The sequence below is a fragment of the Aulostomus chinensis genome, chromosome 3 (genome assembly GCF_037954235.1).
Source record: "Aulostomus chinensis isolate RoL2024-O1b breed Wild chromosome 3, RoL_Achi_v1.0, whole genome shotgun sequence".
Lineage (NCBI taxonomy): Eukaryota > Metazoa > Chordata > Actinopteri > Syngnathiformes > Aulostomidae > Aulostomus > Aulostomus chinensis.
Genome location: NC_141322.1, coordinates 3,439,481 through 3,464,585, shown reverse-complemented (window position 1 = coordinate 3,464,585; position 25,105 = coordinate 3,439,481). Strand labels below are relative to the sequence as shown.

The 25,105-nt window shown below is 46.0% G+C and overlaps 2 protein-coding genes across 2 annotated transcripts in view; both read right to left on the bottom strand.

The window, feature by feature from the left end:
• The window catches only part of LOC147267388 (uncharacterized), a 373,440-nt gene that overhangs the window by 86,327 nt on the left and 262,008 nt on the right, over positions 1-25,105 (bottom strand). The window lies entirely within an intron of this gene.
• LOC147267393 (uncharacterized) lies at positions 4,997-15,392 on the bottom strand. The gene is made up of 6 exons (XM_086198252.1): positions 15,330-15,392; positions 15,002-15,217; positions 14,758-14,892; positions 14,605-14,673; positions 14,428-14,493; positions 4,997-14,316 (listed from the first exon to the last, which is right to left on the bottom strand). Exons 1-6 carry the CDS (start codon positions 15,378-15,380, stop codon positions 6,019-6,021), a joined length of 8,835 nt encoding a protein of 2,944 aa, XP_086054378.1. The 5' UTR covers positions 15,381-15,392; the 3' UTR covers positions 4,997-6,018.

The following is a 25,105-nucleotide window of genomic DNA, read 5'->3' as shown; positions in this document are numbered from 1 at the left end:
AGAGCGCCTCTTTTTTTTTTAATTATCGAATTTTTCGCCGCACCCGATGTGCTTACCAAATTTGGTGAGTTTTCATGCATGTTTAGGGGGTCAAATTTACTTTTGAAGTGGCGAGTGTGACTTCGAAACATAATAGGGTCTTCGCCAGGGACTGGCTCAGGCCCTAATTAAAGCTGCAAGCAGCGTTGTTAGGGCCTGAGCCCCCACGCGGCCTACGGCCGCGTCCTTGACACCGGCCCGAATCCAACGGTGTAATCGGCAAATCCCTAGGCCTTGTAGTTTAGAAGATACGAGCCTCAGTGCGCTGCACAGTGTGAGTGCAGAGCTGAGAGCCGGCCCTTTAAGAGCCCCTCCCTTCTCTGCTCGCTCTCTGCCATCTCTGTCAGAGTGGAGAGCAGAGGAGGATTTGGCAGTTTTACTGACAAACACAGTCATAACTCTGCATATGTTGGTCAAAAGTGGAATGTAAAGACATCAGTTCGTAGAGTTTTTTCTCAGGAATTCAATGGTGTGTTTTCTGAAGGTGTGAGTGTTTTAATTTAGAAGCGACAAGTGTTTGTTTGAGAGTATGTACATGAGGGCAGAGAAGCTCCAATTGTGGTTTCCATGACTACAGTAAACAAATGTCTGCCATGTCTGTCAGAGCTGAGAGCAGAGCTGAGAGCAGAGCTGCCAGCTGGCCCATTAAGAACCCCTCCCCCGCTGCACTTTCTTTGATCTGTGCTAGAGTGGAGAGAGTGGAGGATTAAGAGAAATGTAGTGTGTAAAAGCTGAATAACTCGGCCTACGTTGGTGGAAAGTAACACAAAATACCATATTTTTGTAGGGATTTTTGTCAGGAATACAGTGATATGTTTTTAAAAGCTGTGCGATGTATGGTATAGACGTGAGAAGCATTTGTTCGAGAGTATGTACCATGAGAGGACACGGCCTCCCCATTGACTTCCATTGTAAGCGTAAAACGTGTCTCCCCCACTTTGAGGGCTTATAAAATCCAAACCGAGCGCGTAGTATATTAGCCTTTAAAGATTTTTGAAGAGCACAGTTGGGAGAGTAATGTGTGAAAGTTTGGAAGCCCTGGCATTTACGGTTTAGGAGGAGATAGATTTTGTTCGGGGAGTAAAAAAAGTCCTGATTTTGACAGTTTTGTCCAATTTGTGGACATTCTGTTGGAGATAGGTGAGGGGTCAGAGTGTAAGAATTGTTCGTCTTGATGAGACGAGTCCAACGGTGTTGGTCCCATGTCTGTGGGAGTTTTGTGTGAGGAGTTATAGCGCGCGAAATTAAAAAAAATTATCTTTTTTTTGTGTGGCTCCCTAGGTGGCGCTATAGACTTTAGTGGCGTTTTTGTTTTTGATTAGTGAATGTTGAGACATACCGAACGATTGTGCCAAATTTCAGCGAATTTCATGCATGTTCAGGGGGTCAAATTAGATTATGCGCGTTATGCGCATTATGCGCATATAGCGCGCACTCATTGAGAGCAAGAACAGTATAATACCAGGTTTTGAATGGGTGTGTATGTGAAAACTGGCTCCGGGCCGTCTGGCCCAGTTGCCTCATGGGTGTTGGGGGGGCCTGGGACACTGTTTAGTGTGTGTTTTTAGTGTTTTTAGTGCTGCTAATGTGTTGCTCTGCCGAGCAAACATAATAGGGTCTTCGCCAGAAGTACCTTCTGGCTCAGGCCCTAATTAAAGCTGCAAGCAGCGTTGTTAGGGCCTGAGCCCCCGCGCGGCCTACGGCCGCGTTCTTGACACCGGCCCGAATCCAACGGTGTAATCGGCAAATCCCTAGGCCTTGTAGTTTAGGAGATACTAGCCTCAGTGCGCTGCACAGTGTGACTGCAGAGCTGAGAGCCGGCCCTTTAAGAGCCCCTCCCTTCTCTGCTCGCTCTCTGCCATCTCTGTCAGAGCTGAGAGCAGAGCTGAGAGCAGAGCTGCCAGCTGGCCCTTTAAGAACCCCTCCCCCGCTGCACTGTGTCTGATCTGTGCTAGAGTGGAGAGAGTGGAGGATTAAGAGAAATGTAGTGTGTAAAAGCTGAATAACTCGGCCTACGTTGGTCAAAAGTCACACAAAATACCATATTTTTGTAGGGATTTTTGTCAGGAATACAGTGGTGTGTTTTTAAAAGCTGTGGAATGTATGGTGTAGATGTGAGAAGCATTTGTTTGAGAGTATGTACCCTGAGAGGACACGCTCTCCCCATAGACTTCCATTGTAAGGCGAAAAGTGTCTCCCCCACTTTGACGGCTCATAAAATCCAAACCGAGCGCGTAGTATATTAACCTTGAACAACTTTTAATCAGCACAGTTGGGAGAGTAATGTGTGAAAGTTTGGAAGCCCTGGCATTTACGGTTTAGGAGGAGATAGATTTTGTTCGGGGCGCAAAATTGTCCAAAATTAGACATTCGTGTCCAAATTGTGGACATCCTGTTACAGTTAGGTCAGGGGTGTGAGTGTATGATTTATCCGTCTTGATGAGACGAGTTCAATGGTGTTTGTCCCATGTCTGTAGGACATTCCTACAGTCTGTGGCGTGGTTTTTTGTGTATGTAGGTGGCGCTATTGAGTACAGCGCCTCTTTTTTTTTTAATTATCGAATTTTTCGCCCCACCCGATGTGCGTACCAAATTTGGTGAGTTTTCATGCATGTTTAGGGGGTCAAATTTACTTTTGAAGTGGCGAGTGTGACTTCGAAACATAATAGGGTCTTCGCCAGGGACTGGCTCAGGCCCTAATAATTAAAGCTGCAAGCAGCGTTGTTAGGGCCTGAGCCCCCGCCTAACCGCGGCCGGATCGCCGGCCCGAATCCAACGGTGTAATCGGCAAATCCCTAGGCCTTGTAGTTTAGGAGATACGAGCCTCAGTGCGCTGCACAGTGTGAGTGCAGAGTTGAGAGCCGGCCCTTTAAGAGCCCCTCCCTTCTCTGCTCGCTCTCTGCCATCTCTGTCAGAGTGGAGAGCAGAGGAGGATTTGGCAGTTTTACTGACAAACACAGTCATAACTCTGCATATGTTGGTCAAAAGTGTAATGTAAAGACATCAGTTCGTAGAGTTTTTTCTCAGGAATTCAATGGTGTGTTTTCTGAAGGTGTGAGTGTTTTAATTTAGAAGCGACAAGTGTTTGTTTGAGAGTATGTACATGAGGGCAGAGAAGTGCCAATTGTGGTTTCCATGACTACAGTAAACAAATCTCTGCCATCTCTGTCAGAGCTGAGAGCAGAGCTGCCAGCTGGCCCATTAAGAACCCCTCCCCCGCTGCACTTTCTTTGATCTGTGCTAGAGTGGAGAGAGTGGAGGATTAAGAGAAATGTAGTGTGTAAAAGCTGAATAACTCGGCCTACGTTGGTGGAAAGTAACACAAAATACCATATTTTTGTAGGGATTTTTGTCAGGAATACAGTGATATGTTTTTAAAAGCTGTGCGATGTATGGTATAGACGTGAGAAGCATTTGTTCGAGAGTATGTACCATGAGAGGACACGGCCTCCCCATTGACTTCCATTGTAAGCGTGAAACGTGTCTCCCCCACTTTGAGGGTTTATAAAATCCAAACCGAGCGCGTAGTATATTAGCCTTTAAAGATTTTTGAAGAGCACAGTTGGGAGAGTAATGTGTGAAAGTTTGGAAGCCCTGGCATTTACGGTTTAGGAGGAGATAGATTTTGTTCGGGGAGTAAAAAAAGTCCTGATTTTGACAGTTTTGTCCAATTTGTGGACATTCTGTTGGAGATAGGTGAGGGGTCAGAGTGTAAGAATTGTTCGTCTTGATGAGACGAGTCCAACGGTGTTGGTCCCATGTCTGTGGGAGTTTTGTGTGAGGAGTTATAGCGCGCGAAATTAAAAAAAATTATCTTTTTTTGTGTGGCTCCCTAGGTGGCGCTAGAGACTTTTGTGGCGTTTTTGTTTTTGATTAGTGAATGTTGAGACATACCGAACGATTGTGCCGAAATTCAGCGAATTTCATGCATGTTCAGGGGGTCAAATTAGATTATGCGCGTTATGCGCATTATGCGCATATAGCGCGCACTCATTGAGAGCAAGAACAGTATAATACCAGGTTTTGAATGGGTGTGTATGTGAAAACTGGCTCCGGGCCGTCTGGCCCAGTTGCCTCATGGGTGTTGGGGGGGCCTGGGACACTGTTTAGTGTGTGTTTTTAGTGTTTTTAGTGCTGCTAATGTGTTGCTCTGCCGAGCAAACATAATAGGGTCTTCGCCAGAAGTACCTTCTGGCTCAGGCCCTAATTAAAGCTGCAAGCAGCGTTGTTAGGGCCTGAGCCCCCGCCTAACCGCGGCCGGATCGCCGGCCCCAATCCAACGGTGTAATCGGCAAATCCCTAGGCCTTGTAGTTTAGGAGATACGAGCCTCAGTTCGCTGCACAGTGCGAGTGCAGAGTTGAGAGCCGGCCCTTTAAGAGCCCCTCCCTTCTCTGCTCGCTCTCTGCCATCTCTGTCAGAGTGGAGAGCAGAGGAGGATTCTGCCAGTTTTACTGTTAAAAACAGTCATTAACTCTCCATATGTTGGCCAATAGTAATATTTTAGACCATCTTTTTCAGTGTTGACTCCAAGTGCTGAGCTGACAGCATTGATCCGTCTGCCTGTCATCTTCTGTCCTACCTTTGTCTAAGTTTGATGTGCTTCTCCTAGTGAAGGTGTTGAATGACATCATCAATGCCAGGGTGATGGAGAAGTGCTCCTCCATCCATGTTGGTATCAAAGTGGTGAGAGTTGAAGTTGAGGAGGTAGAAGCTCCAGTTGGACCCAAAGTGTGACTGCAGATGTGACAGCTTCATATTGACCCTTGTGTTCATCATTGTCTGTGCTACCTGTTGGCTGTCACTTTACTGTGGTTCTTCCAGTTAAGTTGCTGAGTATCATCAAGCATGAATGTGGCAAAATACAGCATTGAAAACAGGACATTTGACTGTGGATTAGAAAGTTCAACATTCATTGTCCATGTACAGTTATTGTGACAATAAAAGACAGACATCAGCTGTGGTGAACATGGGAATTTATTAACTGATTAATTTGAACAAAAGGTCAATTAGAGACAGTCACTGCATGTGTAACAAAATGTAAATTATAAATCTGAAGTCAAACAAAAATGCTTTTAGAACATACAGTGAACATTATAATTAATCAAAGTAATTTACAACTTAAATGAAATTTCTCCCCGTTGGGGTTCAATAAACCAACTATTTACAAGTTTAGTGAAAGAAACCCAACATTCCCACATGAGCAAGCACTTGGCAACGGTGGTGAGGAAAAACTCCCTTTTACAGGAAGAAACCTCAGGCAGAACCAGGCTCAAAGTGGGCGGCCACCTGCCTGGACCGGTTGGGGTTGAGAGGGAGAGGGAGAGAGATGGGGCTGGGGTGGAGAGGGGCGATAGACTTGGGGGTGAGGGGCGGGGGCAGTGGGAGAAGAGGAGAGAGATACAGAGAGAGAGAGACAAAGAGGGAGGGGGCTGAGAGGAGAGACAACAGGCAAAAATACATACAGAATACATTTATAAAACATTCATAAGAGACCAACAGCAATAATGTGACAGACAGTGACTCACAACAACTATAAATAACAAACAACAACTATAAATATCAACTACAACTATAAATAACAACAACGTGCTGTGACCCATGATTGTCACGCAGCACCAGTGGAACCATGATTCGTGGAGCTAAACTACCAACTCATAGTCACTACAAAACTGCAGTAAGTGCAGTGCGTGACAGTGGAATAAGTTAATAATAAATACATGAATAAATACCTTAAAAACCGTGCATGTCAAGACATGCACAGAATAAATAGCCAAAGTTAAAAAGGTTTAAAAAGTTAAAAGGTTAAAAAGGGCACAGAGAGGTGGAGTGGGACTTTCTATTCTAACAAATGCCAACAGTCATGCCAGGCTTCCTATCAACAACAGGTCCGAGTCAACTTGTCCTACCAGCACACACAGAGCCAACTGAGCTGACATGAGGCTAGTATTTGACCTGGGACAGCCATGTAGCTTTGACACTCAGTCATCCTGGTGGTCAGAATCGCCCTGGAAATCCTCAAAGTCATCCAAGCTAAACAAACTGGCGAGGTCATCTAACTCCCCCTGATCATCTGAAACAGAAAACCTACACAGGATCCCTTCGTGATCGCTGAAGTAGGCTGGCCAGACTGCACATTCCACGTCGTACTGTGCCGTTTTAACGTAAACGTGGTCAATTAGCGTCCCCTTTTCTGTGGTCTCTTGTGTCACGTGTTGGGTGAACCCTTTTTCTTCCATAAATTTACAAATTGATGACCCTTTCAAAATATTCTCATTAAAGTCTCCCATGACTACAACAGTGTTACTTGTTGGAGTTAACCAGTCAAGCAACCTCCCCACATTGCCTTTGAACAGCAAATTTGGATACGCTGGTGGACGGTAAATGACGGCCAGGGAAATGCTCAATTTTTTGTGCAGGCACACCAAGCACTCCAGATTGAAATCGGGTACCTGCAGAATGTCGACGTCCGAATGGGCTAAACTATACAGGCCGACGCCACCGCGTTCTAACTGCTGGAATTTGGAGAATGTGGGGTCAGCGGCGCTGTAACACAGAGACCGAGGACGACTGTGGAAATCGTAGCCGGAAATTTGCACACAGTCCAATGAGGACTGTGCAGTGAGCCATGTTTCTGTGACAGCAATGCAGTTAAGCTGCAAATGCTGCGTGCAGGACACCAAGTCTAGCAGGTGGCGACTTAAACTTTGTACGTTCATCAAATACACCGCGAACTGTGTATTTGATGAAGGCTGCTCAATCAAAAATGGAGGCATGCTAGCTATGGCCTCCTTAATGGTGTCCTTGCAGTAAATGGCCTTTTCTTCAAAGTCCTTGATGATCAGTCCCGACAAGGCCCTAACACGACTGAGAGCTACATACGCCTGCCCAGGTGCAAATACCTTCTTTAAACTGACAACAGCCTGGTCTACAGTCAACCCCTGTACTTTGTGGACTGTACAAGCCCACGCTAGCCTGAGGGGAAACTGCACCCGCACACAACCGCGCTTCCTGGTCTTCTCCCTGTCTGGTTCAATAGCAGTAGAATGCCTGTATTCTACTGCTGCGTGTGGACGCTCTGTCCTCCTCTGTCTGCCAATGTTTTCGTCATCGAACTTGACGTAAATTCTCAGAGGAAATGTGGGGTCGGGGCCAAATTCAATGTAGCTGACAGTGCCACACGCGCCATTGACCAGACCGTCCTGGACGTCGACGTTACGACAGAGCATGACTCTGGCGTTTTTGGCCAAACACAATTTAGATTCCAAACACGTGCCCTGCCCCTTGCTAATGATTCCAGGTTCCAATTTGCCGGTTTTGCGGTTCGGCGTAAAGTCTTTAGCGTCAATTTCAACATAATCTGGGCACGTGCGGAACAACTGGTTCAAATTAAATTCTTCCACTTGCACATTTGTGGTGAAAATATGCAAGGCCGAGCTATCTTCCCCTGTCTCTCGCGATTTCAAAATTTGGACGTCGCCGTCTAACATGGGGGTTTTCTTTGAACGCACCCTAAGCCTGTTCAACATCTCAGCAAAGGAGCTGTCCTTCTGTCTGACGACAGTAGTCAGCTCCACCACGCTAAAGTGGCACCACAGGTCCACACCAACCTGACCAGCGTACAGCGGCTTCCCTTTAACGGGAGGCAACTGGTAGAAGTCACCGACGGCTATGACGCTAACATTACCGAATGGGGAAAAGTCACCGGTCTGTTTAAGCTGCCTCAACCTGCCGTGAACGTATGCCAACAGATTGTGATCAACCATGCTAATCTCATCAATGATGACAATTTGGAGGTCTCTAAATGTGGCCCTTAGAGAGTTCAGTTTGTCTTCTCCCAAGGGTGTGTAAGGCAAGCTGGAGTGTGTGCCAATACTCAGCGAGTGATGAATTGTTGCTGCATTTAAAGTGTATGCAGCTATGCCCGTGGAGGCCATTAACAGAACCGAAATGCTATCTGGTTGATGACAAAGTGTTGCCAGCAGTCTCCCGGCCTCGTACTGAATGGCCCTAATTAAGTGACTTTTCCCCGTCCCTGCACCGCCTGTCAAAAACACATGCAGAGGCTCTGGGTTCTTACCCATGGCCTTCTGCAGACACCACTGTCTAACTTTGTTGAAGACAGCCATTTGCGTCTCGTTCAGAGACCTAACTAAGGCCAAGCCGTCACTTCTGGGCAAAATGCTCCTGTTCCTCTCCAAAAACACATCTGTTTTTGGTTTGGCAGCCGCCAAATCGGGAACATTTTGTAAGGCGTCGGCCAAATGCTCATCAGCATTTTCGCCTTGCCTTTGCTCTTTCATCTCCTCTAAACACTCGAGGCGTTCCGCTTCCAGCTCAGGACAGAGCTCCCCCCAAACATCCTCATCCACCTGACCTTGCTGAGCAATCTCCTCAGCGTGATCCAACTCAGGACAATCGACCTCAAACCTGGCCCTGTTCTCATCGACGACGCTTTGAACCGGCTTCAACGAACCGTCCCTGAACCTAACCTCTCCATCCTTATAGAACTGACTGAACAGATGAAACCCCTCAGGTTTCAGATCTGCGTCAATTCTGTAATGGAGATACATCTGAAGCAGACTCTGATAGTGTGCTTCCTCTTGCTTTTCTAAATCAAACCGCATGTAGCGCACAACAGCGAACTGAGACCGCGTTCTCCTCGAGATGAAGCCAAGTCCATTCTTCAGTTGAATCATGTTCTTGGACTTTTCATTCTTGCTGAGAAGACGATACTCAGACGCAAACGTAGCCATACACATGTCCTCGAACACCTGGTCATCTGGCCTGCTCCTATACCTATCTACGATATTTGGCATCCACATATCCTCTGACCTCATGTCACCACAAGCGGCTTTCTGCCTCAACACACTGAGGGGTAAACTCATCCTAACAACATTTGCCCCTGTTGGCACAAAAACAACCTTCCTGGAACACTCCCTCAGATGCATGTTCGTTAGCCTGTACACCGACTCCTGGGCACAAACGTCCCTGTTGTGCAAATACACACTTCCTAATTTTTTCAAAGCCTCTCTAGCAGAGAGATTTGATTGTTTGGATGCTTCTTTTTGTGCGTTGGCCAATAAAAGCCCAATTTCTCTCTCGGCTTTGGTTATATACGAAATGATATAAATGATTACTGCATAGGCATCGGTGACAAAGCTAATGTCCATGTTAGCATTCCAGCACTTCAACAATTTCTTATTATACTGGTTCACCCAGACGTCCTTTACCCCTCTTTTATAGACTACCCTAGTCTTTGTGTGCAGGCGCTTATAAGCCAGCTCAAAAATCTCCTGATTAATGCCCAGAGTCTGGAACAAGTGGTCCACGCTAGCGTAGGCCACTTCTCCTGCGTCCGCTTTTTTAACAGCCTTCTTCACGGCTTTCAAAATGGCGTGTGCCGTCTCCTTATTAATGGGATTCGTGTCTTGAAAACAATTACAGACCGGCACGCTTGTTGACTGAGGATTCTCTCTGGCCTTCGGATCACAGGTACAGGTTTTAATTTCCGTTTTACAAACAAAAGTTCGTGCCGAAACAACTTTTGGGAAATGGAAGCGACACGTTCCGTGTTTCAAGCAGGATTTGGTGTGTCGCCTGGAGTGGGCTTGAACCGATGCCACGATAGCCGATAACGTGTCATCGTCAGGGTTTAAGTCGCAGGTGACATATTGGTCAATAAATGCCACCACTTCCTCATCTGTGTTCTTATCAATTTGGGGAGCCCCCTCAATCCAAAACAGACAGTGGACATGAGGGGAGCCGCGCTGCTGAAATTCTACCCTATAAAAGTAATCTGTGATTTTGCCAATCGGTTGTGAAGGAGACTTGAGAACCTCATTCAAAAAGCAATGCCACCTGTAATCAAACATCCTCGCGGCTGTCACGGGGTTCCTCCGCAACAGCTCGCACCTGTCTGCCCACTCCAAATCCTCTACCGTCTGCGTTCTGCCCTCCTGCTTCAGGATACTGGTCAGGAGATTCTGCCAGCGCAGATCAGCAGACGAAAACGAACAGAACCACGTCGGAATCCCCAACTGACGGACGCATGCTAACAGGTCCTTTTGAACAGACTGCCAAAAGGCAGGCGTTCCTCGAATGGGCTTCAGAAATCTGAAGCCCTCGTCGACCTGCAACATCTGCTTCAAAGTGTCCTCGTTCATCAGCATCGCTGCGCTAACCTTCTGGGACTTGTGACCTGCCCTACCCTTACGCCCTGCCACGGAAACTTTCGAGGACACTTGCTCAGTCTCAGACATGTACTGACTGAAGAAAATGTACTCAACGTTGCCGGAATAGCGGCCATCCGCATGCATAATCCGGTTGTTGAAGTACCGCGTCAATGTCAACGCTTGCGAGCGCCCGTCGTGAAATGTTTTCCTACCCAGAGGAAACAAGACGGGGAAACACTTGGCCTCGTTCGTGTGGTCAGAAAGCAGCCTAACTGGACTATTCCCTTCCGCAGGCGCCACGTTGATTATGTCCTCGAAATACTGGTCTAATGCTTCCTGACCAATATCAACAGGCATAAGACAAGTGTCCTGAAACATGCAGTGCTGCTGTCTGTCATGCAACAGTTCATCTTGAATTATTTCTGTTGAATCATCTATCACGTCGTCTTGACCACCTGACGGAGCTGTCACCGCACCCTCTGAAACGACCTGCTTCACCTCATCAGACTTGGCCTCATCTACGACAGCTCCGTCCTCACCGTCAGACTGAACCTCCTCAGTCTCGCCATCGTCCTGGCGACAAAAGTCATTGACCCAATCCTCATTGAAGTCAATGTCCTTGTAAAAAGGATTATTCCTTTTTAAAAAGTGCAGCGCCTGTCTTACTCGCGTACTGTCGACAAACTGATACCGATAATGTCCCTTGTAGGTCAACTTGCGTTTAAGTTTGACCTGCATCATGGACCCTTCCACGCTAGTCCTCGGCAACACATTGGTTGTCTGCACGACATTAGCCGGAACGCATGTTACCGGCCCATGTACTCCGTTCTGCCCCCCTTTGGGCAATGCCAACAATTTCATGAACGGAATATGCAGCGCAATCAAGTGTTGCTCCAAGCTATTTAAGCATCCCAGTTCCGGCGGAATGGGATCCGGTGTCAGGTTGTTGACCCAACACTCAGCTGGAATCTGCCCTTTGGAAATTTTACTGTGACACGTATGGCAGATCCAAAGTTGACCCCTACAAGCAGCCAACACACAAGGAACAACACAATCACTACAACACCTGTGCAAATACGTGTCACTAATGCATCGGTTAGCAACGGCAACTCTGGCAGAATTTCCAGCATACATTTCATAACTACAACCCAGCACCTGAGTTCTGAACAACAACCGATGACAGACACAACAAATGAACTCAGGGCCGTCTCTAACCTTTTCCAAAAAGCGTTCCATGACAAAGTTGAAGTCTTGACACTTTTCAGCTGCACTTTTCCTACTTAATTTTGCGGTCGCAATAACTTTCTGCTTAAAGTCATAATTGTCACGGTACTTTTGTCCAATTTTTTTACTTTCAGCTTTAACTTTTTGTTGATGCCGAATGTTTTGTCTATACTTTACGATACTTGCGGCTCTAATTTTCTGTCTATGTTTGATATTTTCTTTATATTTAAGTACACTCCTGTCTTTAACTTGTTGTCTATGCTGAATGTTGTCTCTGTATTTTTGCACACTCCTGTCTTTAAGTATTTGTCTATGCTGAATGTTCTCTCTGTATTTTTGCACACTCCTGTCTTTAAGTCTTTGTCTATGCTGAATGTTCTCTCTGTATTTTTGCACACTCTTGGCTTTAACTTTTTGTCTATGCTGGATCTTTTCTCGATATTTCATTACACTCCTGTCTTTAGCTAGTTGTCTATGCACAATATTTTGTTTGTATTTGTCCACACTCCTTACTCTAACTTCCAGTCTATATTGGATGTTATCTTTATATTTGGTTATACTTCTAAATTTCATGGATTGTCTATGGTGGACATCGTCTCTATATTTTGACACACTTCTTGATTTAACACTGTGTCTGTGTTGCATATCTAGTCTATATTTCAAACTACTTCTAGCTTTACTTTTGTCCTTGACTTTCTGTCTGTGGTTGGGGTTTTCCTGGTACTGTGTCATACTCCTTGCTTTACTTTTAGCTTGTATTTTCAGTTTATGTTCTAATTGAGTGCGATATTTAATTAGACTCAGTACTTTTTTTCTTTCCCTATAGACAACATTTTGTGAATATGTTTTTCTATACGCGTGAGTATTTTGCTTTCTAATCAACATATTCAATTTCCGCTGTGTCCTTCTCTTTTTTGTCAAATAGTTTGATGTCCGAGATGTAGTTTTAACTTTTACGTGACTATCACTTAGCACAGCCGTATCCGTGTCAAGACCTTTGTCAGAAACTACAAAGGGGAAGTTACTGTCTATGGAGTCTCTGTCTACAACAACCTGCATTGTAGTCCTCATGGTGTAAGTTGGCCTATCCACAACTTCACAATAACCATAACATGTCTGTTGTCCAGGCTTCGACACACAGACCACATTCTCAAAATGCCTGTCCAGGATGTTTTGTACATAAATGCACTGTGAGTGCAAAAGGTCACCAGCACTGCTATACTTAATCCAACGTCCATCCACAAACGTACAAACACTAAATCCTAAGAAATCTGCTGTGACCTGTATTTCCACCTCTGTGGCCCAAGTGTTCACATATTTCATCCTGGACTGCTGGAGGTACTGTGACACAGACGAATACTGTCTTCTCAAAAGATAGACATATTTCTGAGCATTTCTCTCCAGCTCTTTACAAACAGCTGATCTAATCTTCCGATGGTGCTTCTGTGAGCCACTCACTGCCTGAGAGATGGCCCTGAAGAAGCAGTTCCCATCAGCAACGATCCTCTCATTCTTACATGGAGGACCGATCAATCCAACTTCTGTGGAGAGTGGAGGATTGAACTTGTCAAAGTTAACATGTAACTTTTGACACAAAAGCTTACAGGAATCTACACCAAGAGGACAAAACAGTAGCGTGTTAGTTGTAACAGCGCTAATAAATTCTACATCTGCCTCTATGTCTGTACTGAGTGTACTGTCATCAGGCAACTTTAATTTCTTTGACACATGGGTGTCAGGAGAAATGTTGCGTTTCATGCCATGGCTACAGTGTGGTTCTTCCTGTGACACAGTGCTGCCATCATGGGATGAACTTTGGTCAGCAATGTTACACATTGCCAGATTTCCAGCTACAGTTGGAACATCGTCGGTTATGTGCACAGAGCCATCATGTACCATTTTCTCAGTAAAAGTCGGCCGTGTTGTAGTTCTGGATGCAATCCTACAACTGTCTGCAGACACACCAGACGGAACTGGATTTACACTCGGAATCACAAGAACACCACACAGTTCAAAAAGTTTCTGGTTTGAACTGAGACTCTCAGCCAAACAGCAGATGTAGCGGTGCAGGTCATCAATACAAGCAAAATGCAGAACCACACTTGTACCACGGCAATGTGACAAGCCACTATAGTTACGTGAGTGACTGTCAACCACAGCAAACTGTCCATCCCGATGAATGATGGAAGTGGTGTTTCCACACAGTGTCATAAGACATGTGCTGTACTGACTGAAGATCCTGGCCAGTCCATCACGCAGACTGATAAAGACACCAAAGTCCACCAGCTCCCCTTCAGTCACACCAACTTCACCCAACAGTACATCCCCAAAATGGAAACTGCAGACCTGTCCATCAACTTCCAAGTGCTTTGGCAGATCAGGAACAGACAGCAGATTTGAGGGATGTGTAAAAGAGCCACTGTCACGCAAGAAGGTGTATAACTCATCACCTTCAATTAAGACCTGATCCAGATCACCTCTTTTCCAGGAGAAGACAGTGCTGTAAGTGTGTTTGGCTATGCTGACCAAAGCAATAGCCATACACTGCAGTCCTCCATACTTAAACTGCTCATGTCCCTGGTGAAATGAGCCCTTCACAACCTTGCCTACCTTAATCCCTCTGCTATTAGGAGCCACCATTGCCACATCATTGCCATTGGAATCTGCATTAGCTGCTCTTACATCATGCAAAGAGGAAATCAAAAAGTCAGACTTAGCTTTGCCGGGCGTGTGCGTCGTCTGGGATGGCTCGTTGTCAGGTGATTCCGTCAGCAAGGCCGGGCGAGCTGCGGCAACCTCCTTCCTCCGACCCACTGGCACCACGGCAGCAGTCAGTGGCACCGCAGACTCCTCCACGCACGCCTTGGCTGCCGCCTCCCCCTGATAGAAGATGAAAGGAGAATGTTAAATGTAAATGAAGTAGGAGAGGAAATGTTGGTGATTTGAATGAGCAAGAAGAAGTAAGGTGTATATAATTAAAGCAAGGCCAACCTGCTGCGCTGCTGGACGGGGCTTGGAGGCGGACACGGTCAGATGGGCAGGTGGTGTTGCCAGCACCTATATAAAGAGAAGGAGAGTAAGTCCAAAAGGAATGCATTTTTAAGTGTAAGTCAAAATGCAGGTATAAGTTATATTGCAGTTATTGGAAGAAAAGATCCAAATACCAACCTGTCGCTTTCCTCCTTTGGGCTTTGAGGCAACACGTTGGCGCTGGCGCTTCCCATGCCCAGGGGAAGGCTGAAGGAAGGAGAGAATTATTGTTTACAACATCTGATATGCATGTTGGCTTGAAACAGTGCATGTAATGGGTGGTATAGTTACCTGGCCAGCTGGTGGAGCAGCAGTGCAGCCGGAGCCAGAAGAAGGTGAAACCTTCTCCATGGCATCCAGCATGTCACTGCTGAACCACACCGGGTTGGACGGGATGGCAGACCGTCGGGCCGGAGGTGTACCAGTCTTTGAAACCAAAAGCAAAGATGGGAGGGAGGATATATGTTAGATGTTGTTAATGAGAAAAAGTGTTAAGAAATGTGCATTTGGTTAACGTAGTAGTGAAATACATTACCGCGCATGCCCGTCCAACGAGGGTCCACTCCCGGGGGTCACGACGACGAGGCACAGGAACGTGTCCCGTCACGATCACCCTGGGAGACACCCTCACACGTGGCGATGTGCGGGGTGACACGGTGGGCTGTGGCGGGGGGGGGGCGAGCTGACGGACCGCGGCGTTCCACAGCAGGTCCACCACAACCGGCATGCCATCGGAGTCGCTGAGATGCACCTGAAAGACAGGAAAACAAAGCAGACTTTAATGGCGTGGGGTCACATGGCATGGGAGAAGAGGGCAGTTAAAGAATGTGACATATGTAAAAGACGACATTGGCTGTACTTACACCGTCGTGGCACCACAGCTCCAACCGATGGACTGGGAGGTGCTCCGCCATAGACACGTATGGAATACCTGAGAGATGTGGAAAGCAGAAAAACCTATTATAATGGTGTACTCTACATTAAATAGAAGTATGCAATTGATTGGACAAGAAGATGTGTAAAAGTTTAACATACCCATGCGCGCTGTGACACGGCGGTATTCCTGACGCAGCAGGTCCTGCAAGGCCGGATCGATGGTTAAGCGTGGAGGGAAATCCATCACTAACACCTTGAAGGGCGAAATGAAAGAAATGTTAAGTGTGAATGAAAATAATGACATAAGTAACAAGTGTGACTGTATAGGAGGGAAGACATAATAGTAACAGTATATGACAAACAGAAGCTCACCGTCGGCCAGAGGCTGCTGACTGTGGTCAGGAGAGCACGGAAGTCCAACGCCGCCTCACCAACAGTCCTGCTGGCTGTGAGGTTGTTGCTGGGGGCACCCACGCACACCAAGTCCGGGGTCCAGGGGAGGGCGGCATGCATGACCTCGGTCCTGAGGTCAGAGGCGGCTCCACCTGGAACAGACAAGAAGCCGAAAGAGAGAGAACCCTGCGGCATACTCACAAAGCCGTCGACGATGGCACGCAGGTGGGAGTCTCCGAGGACGAACACCATCTGTCACAAAAGCAATTTTTTAGAACACACACCAAGCTTGAGAGCATAGATGCATGCAATGATGTAGAATGAGAAAGATCAGTACCTTCTGGCCGGGGGTCTGTGCAGGAGTGACCAACTTCACGGAGTGGTTGGTGTAGAATGAAGTTGGCCATCTCCGCACGCGGTGGCGGCGTCCGGTACCGCGCCCTGTTAGGATGGAGATATGTTAGAATGAGAGGCAAAGGCAGACATGGTTTTTGTAGCACATGCTAGAGTAGCAGGAGTTTGGTATTTAAAAAAGTGTTGATACATACGAGCAACAAACTCGGGGACAGGTGGCCCAGGGGTCCAAGGCTCCCGCTGCGCCATCCTCCGCTTGGCCGCCTGGGCAAGCCGGTGGGACTTGGAACGGGGCATCTACAAAAGACAAATTTTGAAACTAAGCGTTCACAGACAAAGCGTACAAGTATAGAATGGTAGTTGTACTCACAAACGGGAGGGCCGTGATCGTCAGAAGTGGGTGAATTAAAGAAGTGCAACTTACCTTGGTTGTGGGAGATGAGCAATCAGTAAATGTAGAGTGAGTGTGTGTGTGTGTGTGTGTGTGTGAGTTCGTGAGCGTGTGTGAACAAATGCAAAAGTGGTGAATTAGACAAAAGATGTGTTCAACCAAATTAAGTAACTATGTGTATGTGTGTATTTTTCAAAGTAGAGTTTTCCTGAAGACGAGTTGTAGATGTAGCACAAAGCAGCAGAGCAGCAAGGGACAAGTGAAGATCTGTAAAGTAAACATGAAGGTGTTTCTACAATATAATAGCACAAACGCAATGAATAATATTGTGACATATACTATTAAGTATTAAAAGTAGAAATAAGATGTAGATATAGAAAAGATGTGCAATACAAACATGTATACACACATACATGTAGGCACATACATGCAATCATACACATATATACATACTTACACAAATAAAAATACACAAAACTATATATATGTAGATAGATTATGTAAAATGGCGAATGAGTAGCTAGCGGCCCGTCGCGGTGATGCAAAATGGCCGACGAAAAGCTAGCGGCCCAGTCGCCGTGATGCGAAATGGCCGACGACGAGCTAGCGGCCCTTCGCGGTGATGCAAAATGGCCGACGACGAGCTAGCGGCCCAGTCGCAGTGATGCGAAATGGCCGACAACGAGCTAGCGGCCCTTCGCGGTGATGCAAAATGGCCGACGACGAGCTAGCGGCCCAGTCGCCGTGATGCGAAATGGCCGACGACGAGCTAGCGGCCCAGTCGCCGTGATGCGAAATGGCCGAAGAGGATTTAGCGGCCGAGTCCCGGTGATGCTAAATGGCGACGAGGAGCTAGCGGCTGAGTCGCGGTGATGTGAAATGGCCCACGACCACCGAGCGTCTTTGTATTGTTAAGACAGCGGAGATAGGGGTTGTAAGTGCATGATAACATTACTGTATTAACGGAGCACGTGTAAGTAGCGGAAATAGTGTCGAATAACCAAATAAAAATACTGAATTAATAGCAACCTGACTAAAGCTAAAATTAAGTCATGCAACAAAGAAGACTTCACTTACCTCCAGCCGAGAGAGCAAGAGAAAATGGTGACCGCAGCCCTCAGGTTTTATGAGCTCGTATGAGGAGACGTCACCGAGTGCTCTGAGGCACAGAAACTGATTGGCAGAGAGGTGGCATGATGACACGTCATGAAGTGCATTGCAGCACAGCAACTGATTGGCAGAGAGCTGTCAGATCTGACCATTGAGGAGAGAGCTGAGACTTCACAGAGCCTTGTTGCTACGGTTTGAGAGCCCCTCCCTTCTCTGCTCTCTCTCTGCGGTCTGTGTGAGAGAGGAGAGCAGAGGAGGATTTGGCAGTTTTACTGTGAAAAAAAGTCACAAGTGACTGTATGTTGGTGAAAAGTGGAATGTAAGACCATATTTGCATAGAGTTTTTCGTCAGGAATTCAATGGTGTGCTTTACAAATGTGTGGGGGTTATATTTTAGATTTTGAAAGTGTTTGTTTGAGAGTATGTACCATGAGGCCAGATGTGCTCCTCTTTAGGTTTACATGACAACTGACAAATAATCTGCCAACTGCCATGTGTGTCAGTGTGGAGAGCAGAGCAGGATGTAGACATTTTTAATGTGTGAAAAGCATACAGCTGTGCACATGTTGCGTAAAAGTGCAAACTAATACCACATTTGTAGATGGCGGGTTTTCCGAAGCCGTGTGATGTGTATTTGTGGCTTGTGAAGTTTGTTTTTGAGAGCAGGTAGTGTATGGAGAGGTAGCCTGTCCCTATCCTATCACAGGTGACAGCTGTTGCTGTAGCTGGACCTCCCCAACTGTTCTCTGTTATCTACGTGAGAGTGGAGAGGTGCAGAGTGGAGATGTGAGATGTGTTTGTGAGCATGTAGTTTACGATGAGATAGCCTGTATGTATCCTAGCACAGGTGACAGCTGTCGCTGTAGCTGCACCTCCCAGCAGAGCTGAGAGCCGGCCATTTAAGAGCCCCTCCCTTCTCTGCTCGCTCTCTGCCATCTGTGTCAGAGTGGAGAGCAGAGGAGGATTTGGCAGTTTCACTGTGAAACACAGTCATAACTCAGCATATGTGGGTCAAAAGTGGAATGTAAAGACATCAGTGCGTAGAGTTTTTTCTCAGGAATTCAACGGTGTGCTTTTTGAAGGTGTGAGTGTTTTAGTTTAGAAGCTACAAGTGTTTGTTTGAGAGTATGTACATGAGGGCAGAGACCCTCCAATTGTGGTTTCCATGACTACAGTAAACAAATCTCTGCCATCTGTGCCTGAGTGGAGAGCAGCTGAAAAATCCACATTTTCAGTGTGTGAAAGTCAAATAACTCTGCATATGTTGCTTCAAAGTGCAATGTAACCCCATATTTTTGTAGGGATTTTTCTGAGGAATCCAGTGGTGTGTTTTGTGAAGCTGTGAGAGTTTCAGTGTAGATGTGAGAAGCATTTGTTTGAGAGTATGTACCATGAGAGGACACAGCCTCCCCATTGACTTCCATTGTAACGTAAAACGTGTCTCCCCGACTTTGACGGCTTATAAAATGGGAACCGATTGGATTTTGAAAAAACCTTTAAAGATTTTTGAAGAGCAGTGTTGGGAGAGTCATGTGTGAAAGTCTGGAAGCAATACCATTAACGGCCTAGGAGGAGATAGATTTTGTTCGGGGAGTAAAAAATTCCTTTTTTTGACAGTTTTGTCCAATTTGTGTACATTGTGTTGTAGATAGGTGAGAGGTCAGAGTGTATGAATTTTTCGTCTTAATGAGACGATTCCAACGGTGTTGGTCCCATGTCTGTGGGACATTCGTGCAAGCAGTTATAACGATTCTAATTTTTGTGTACTTTTGTAGCTCTGTAGGTGGCGCTATTGAATTTTTCCGGATTTTTTTTTTTAAATATCGAATTTTTCGCCGGACCGGACGTGCGTGCAAAATTTCAGCGAATTTCATGCATGTTCAGGGGGTCAAATTAAGCGTTTAAGATGTCGCGGAAGAAAGAAAGAATAATAATAATAATTAAAGCTGCAAGCAGCGTTGTTAGGGCCTGAGCCCCCGCCTAACCGCGGCCGGATTGCCGGCCCGAATCCAACGGTGTAATCGGCAAATCCCTAGGCCTTGTAGTTTAGGAGATACGAGCCTCAGTTCGCTGCACAGCGTGACTGCAGAGTTGAGAGCCGGCCATTTAAGAGCCCCTCCCTTCTCTGCTCGCTCTCTGCCATCTGTGTCAGAGCTGAGAGCAGAGGAGGATTTGGCAGTTTTACTGTGAAACACAGTCATAACTCAGCATATGTGGGTCAAAAGTTGAAAGTAAAGACATCAGTGCGTAGAGTTTTTTCTCAGGAATTCAATGGTGTGTTTTCTGAAGGTGTGAGTGTTTTAGTTTAGAAGCTACAAGTGTTTGTTTGAGAGTATGTACATGAGGGCAGAGAAGCTCCAATTGTGGTTTCCATGACTACAGTAAACAAATCTCTGCCATCTGTGCCTGAGTTGAGAGCAGCTGAAAAGTGTACATTTTTAGTGTGTGAAAAGCAAATAACTCTGCATATGTTGCTTGGAAGTGGAATATAATACCATATTTTTGTTGAGATTTTTCTGAGGAATCCACTGATGTGTTTTGTGAAGCTGTGAGAGTTTTAGTTTCGACGTGAGAAGCATTTGTTCGAGAGTTTGTACCATGAGAAGACACGGCCACCCCATTGACTTCCATTGTAAGCGTGAAACGTGTCTCCCCCACTTTGACGGCTTATAAAATCAAAACCGAACGCGTAGTATATTAGCCTTTAAAGATTTTTGAAGAGCAGTGTTGGGAGAGTAATGTGTGAAAGTCTGGAAGCGGTGCCATTTACGATTTAGGAGGAGATAGATTTTGTTCGGGGAGTAAAAAATTCCTTTTTTTGACAGTTTTGTCCAATTTGTGGACATTGTGTTGTAGATAGGTGAGAGGTCAGAGTGTATGAAATTTTTGTCTTAATCAGACGATTCCAACGGTGTTGGTCCCATGTCTGTGGGACATTCGTGCAAGCAGTTATAGCGCTCCAAATTTTTTGCGAGTTTTTTTGCTCCCTAGGTGGCGCTATTGAGTTTTTGCGAAATTTTTTTTTAAAATATAAAATTTTTCACCAGACCGGACGTTCGTGCAAAAATTCAGCGAATTTCATGCATGTTCAGGGGGTGAAATTAAGGTTTAAACTGCAGCGGAAGAAAGAAAGAAAAAAAAGAATAATAAAACGCAGCAATTTCAGATATAATTTTTGCCACCATAGGTTTCAATGGGGGACCTCACCCCCCGTCCCCCCCCGGACCCCCCTGTGATGTTTTTAGAGGCCTGTGATGCTCCTAAGTGTGTGTTTTTACTGCTTTTAGCGCTGACTTCGTGTCTCTCTGACTTCGAAACATAATAGGGTCTTCGCCCAGAAGTACCTTCTGGCTCAGGCCCTAATAATAATAATAATAATAAAACGCAGCAATTTCAGATATAATTTTTGCCACCATTGGTTTCAATGGGGGACCTCACCCCCCTGTCCCCCCCCGGACCCTCCTGTGATGTTTTTAGAGGCCTGTGATGCTCCTAAGTGTGTGTTTTTACTGCTTTTAGCGCTGACTTCGTGTCTCTCTGACTTCGAAACATAATAGGGTCTTCGCCCAGAAGTACCTTCTGGCTCAGGCCCTAATTAAAGCTGCAAGCAGCGTTGTTAGGGCCTGAGCCCCCGCCTAACCGCGGCCGGATCGCCGGCCCGAATCCAACGGTGTAATCGGCAAATCCCTAGGCCTTGTAGTTTAGGAGATACGAGCCTCAGTGCGCTGCACAGTGTGACTGCAGAGCTGAGAGCCGGCCCTTTAAGAGCCCCTCCCTTCTCTGCTCGCTCTCTGCCATCTGTGTCAGAGTGGAGAGCAGAGGATGATTTGGCAGTTTTACTGACAAATACAGTCATAACTCAGCATATGTTGGTCAAAAGTTGAATGTAAAGACATCAGTGCGTAGGGTTTTTTGTCAGGAATTCAATGGTGTGTTTTCTGAAGGTGTGAGTGTTTTAGTTTAGAAGCTACAAGTGTTTGTTTGAGAGTATGTACATGAGGGCAGAGAAGCTCCAATTCTGGTTTCCATGACTACAGTAAACAAATCTCTGCCATCTGTGCTAGAGTGGAGAGCAGCTGAGAAATGCACATTTTTAGTGTGTGAAAGTCAAATAACTCTGCATTTGTTGCTTCAAACTGCAATATAATACCATATTTGTGTAGGGATTTTTCTGAGGAATCCATTGGTGTGTTTTGTTAAGCTGTGTGACTTTCAGTGTGGACGTGAGTAGCGTTTGTTCGAGAGTTTGTACCATAATAGGACACGGCCTCCCCATTGGCTTCCATTATAACGTAAAACGTGTCTCCCTGACTTTGACGGCTTATAAAATCCAAACCGAGCGCGTAGTATATAATTCTTACGCAACTTTTAATCAGCACAGTTGGGAGAGTAATGTGTGAAAGTTTCGAAGCGATGCCATTTACGGTTTAGGAGGAGATAGATTTTGTTCGGGGAGTAAAAAAAGTTGGTTTTTGGACAGTTGTGTCCAATTTGTGGACATTCTGTTGTAGATAGGTCAGAGGTCAGAGTGTATGAATTTTTTGTCTTGATGAGACGAGTGCAACGGTGTTGGTCCCGTGTGTGTGGGACATTCGTGCAAGAAGTTATAGCAGTCCAATTTTTTAGAATTGGTTTTTTGCCTCCCTAGGTGGCGCTATAGAGTTATTGCAATTTTTTTTTTTAAAATATCGAATTTTTCGCCAGAACCGACGTGCGTACCAAATTTCAGCGAATTTCATGCATGTTCAGGGGGTCATATTAAGCGTCAAAGTGGCGGGAGAAGAAAGAAAGAATAATTAAAGCTGCAAGCAGCGTTGTTAGGGCCTGAGCCCCCGCGCGGCCTACGGCCGCGTCCTTGACACCGGCCCGAATCCAACGGTGTAATCGGCAAATCCCTAGGCCTTGTAGTTTAGGAGATACGAGCCTCAGTTCGCTGCACAGTGTGAGAGCAGAGCTGAGAGCAGAGCTGCCAGCTGGCCCATTAAGAACCCCTCCCCCGCTGCACTTTCTTTGATCTGTGCTAGAGTGGAGAGAGCGGAGGATTAAGAGAAATGTAGTGTGTAAAAGCTGAATAAGTCGGCCTACGTTGGTCAAAAGTAACACAAAATACCATATTTTTGTAGGGATTTTTGTCAGGAATACAGTGATATGTTTTTAAAAGCTGTGCGATGTATGGTATAGACATGAGAAGCATTTGTTTGAGAGTATGTACCATGAGAGGACACGGCCTCCCCATTGACTTCCATTGTAAGCGTGAAACGTGTCTCCCCGACTTTGACGGCTTATAAAATCCGAACCGAGCGCGTAGTATATTATTCTTACTGAACTTTTAATCAGCACAGTTGGGAGAGTAATGTGTGAAAGTTTGGAAGCCCTGGCATTTACGGTTTAGGAGGAGATAGATTTTGTTCGGGGAGTAAAAAAAGTCCTGATTTTGACAGTTTTGTCCAATTTGTGGACATTCTGTTGGAGATAGGTGAGGGGTCAGAGTGTAAGAATTGTTCGTCTTGATGAGACGAGTCCAACGGTGTTGGTCCCATGTCTGTGGGAGTTTTGTGTGAGGAGTTATAGCGCGCGAAATTAAAAAAAATTATCTTTTTTTTGTGTGGCTCCCTAGGTGGCGCTATAGACTTTTGTGGCGTTTTTGTTTTTGATTAGTGAATGTTGAGACATACCGAACGATTGTGCCGAAATTCAGCGAATTTCATGCATGTTCAGGGGGTCAAATTAGATTATGCGCGTTATGCGCATTATGCGCATATAGCGCGCACTCATTGAGAGCAAGAACAGTATAATACCAGGTTTTGAATGGGTGTGTATGTGAAAACTGGCTCCGGGCCGTCTGGCCCAGTTGCCTCATGGGTGTTGGGGGGGCCTGGGACACTGTTTAGTGTGTGTTTTTAGTGTTTTTAGTGCTGCTAATGTGTTGCTCTGCCGAGCAAACATAATAGGGTCTTCGCCAGAAGTACCTTCTGGCTCAGGCCCTAATTAAAGCTGCAAGCAGCGTTGTTAGGGCCTGAGCCCCCGCCTAACCGCGGCCGGATCGCCGGCCCCAATCCAACGGTGTAATCGGCAAATCCCTAGGCCTTGTAGTTTAGGAGATACGAGCCTCAGTGCGCTGCACAGTGCGAGTGCAGAGTTGAGAGCCGGCAATTAAGAGCCCCTCCCTTCTCTGCTCGCTCTCTGCCATCTGTGTCAGAGCTGAGAGCAGAGGAGGATTTGGCAGTTTAACTGTGAAACACAGTCATAACTCAGCATATGTTGGTCAAAAGTTGAATGTAAAGACATCAGTGCGTAGAGTTTTTTCTCAGGAATTCAATGGTGTGCTTTTTGAAGGTGTGAGTGTTTTAGTTTAGAAGCTACAAGTGTTTGTTTGAGAGTATGTACATGAGGGCAGAGAAGCTCCAATTGTGGTTTCCATGACTACAGTAAACAAATCTCTGCCATCTGTGCCTGAGTGGAGAGCAGCTGAAAAGTGTACATTTTTAGTGTGTGAAAAGCAAATAACTCTGCATATGTTGCTTGGAAGTGGAATATAATTCCATAATTTTGGAGAGATTTTTCTGAGGAATCCAGTGGTGTGTTTTGTGAAGCTGTGAGAGTTTTAGTTTAGACGTGAGAAGCATTTGTTCGAGAGTTTGTACCATGAGAAGACACGGCCACCCCATTGACTTCCATTGTAAACGTGAAACGTGTCTCCCCCACTTTGACGGCTTATAAAATCCAAACCGAACGCGTAGTATATTAGCCTTTAAAGATTTTTGAAGAGCAGTGTTGGGAGAGTAATGTGTGAAAGTCTGGAAGCGGTGCCATTTACGGTTTAGGAGGAGATAGATTTTGTTCGGGGAGTAAAAAATTCCTTTTTTCGACAGTTTTGTCCAATTTGTGGACATTGTGTTGTAGATAGGTGAGAGGTCAGAGTGTATGAATTTTTCGTCTTAATGAGACGATTCCAACGGTGTTGGTCCCATGTCTGTGGGACATTCGTGCAAGCAGTTATAGCGCTCCCAATTTTTTTTTTAGTTTTTTGGCTCCCTAGGTGGTGCTATTGAGTTTTGGTGAAATTTTTTTTTAAAATATAAAATTTTTCGCCAGACCGGACGTGCGTGCCAAAATTCAGCGAATTTCATGCATGTTCAGGGGGTGTAATTAAGGGTTTTTTTGGCGGCGGAACCGGAAAGAATAATAAAGAAGAATTAAAGCTGCAAGCAGCGTTGTTAGGGCCTGAGCCCCCGCCTAACCGCGGCCGGATCGCCGGCCCGAATCCAACGGTGTAATCGGCAAATCCCTAGGCCTTGTAGTTTAGGAGATACGAGCCTCAGCGCGCTGCACAGTGTGAGTGCAGAGCTGAGAGCCGGCCCTTTAAGAGCCCCTCCCTTCTCTGCTCGCTCTCTGCCATCTCTGTCAGAGCTGAGAGCAAAGCTGCCAGCTGGCCCATTAAGAACCCCTCCCCCGCTGCACTGTGTCTGATCTGTGCTGGAGTGGAGAGAGTGGAGGATTCAGAGAAATGTAGTG

Bases quoted from the DNA above. Each gene is read 5' to 3' on its own strand.
- LOC147267393 (XM_086198252.1), bottom strand. From the start codon at position 15,380: ATGGCGGAGCACCTCCCAGTCCATCGGTTGGAGCTGTGGTGCCACGAC. The intron at 15,218-15,329 runs GTAAGTACAGCC...CCTGTCTTTCAG, and splicing joins AGCTGTGGTGCCACGACGGT to GTGCATCTCAGCGACTCCGA. The intron at 14,494-14,604 runs GTTGGTATTTGG...CTCTTTATATAG, and splicing joins CCAAAGGAGGAAAGCGACAG to GTGCTGGCAACACCACCTGC.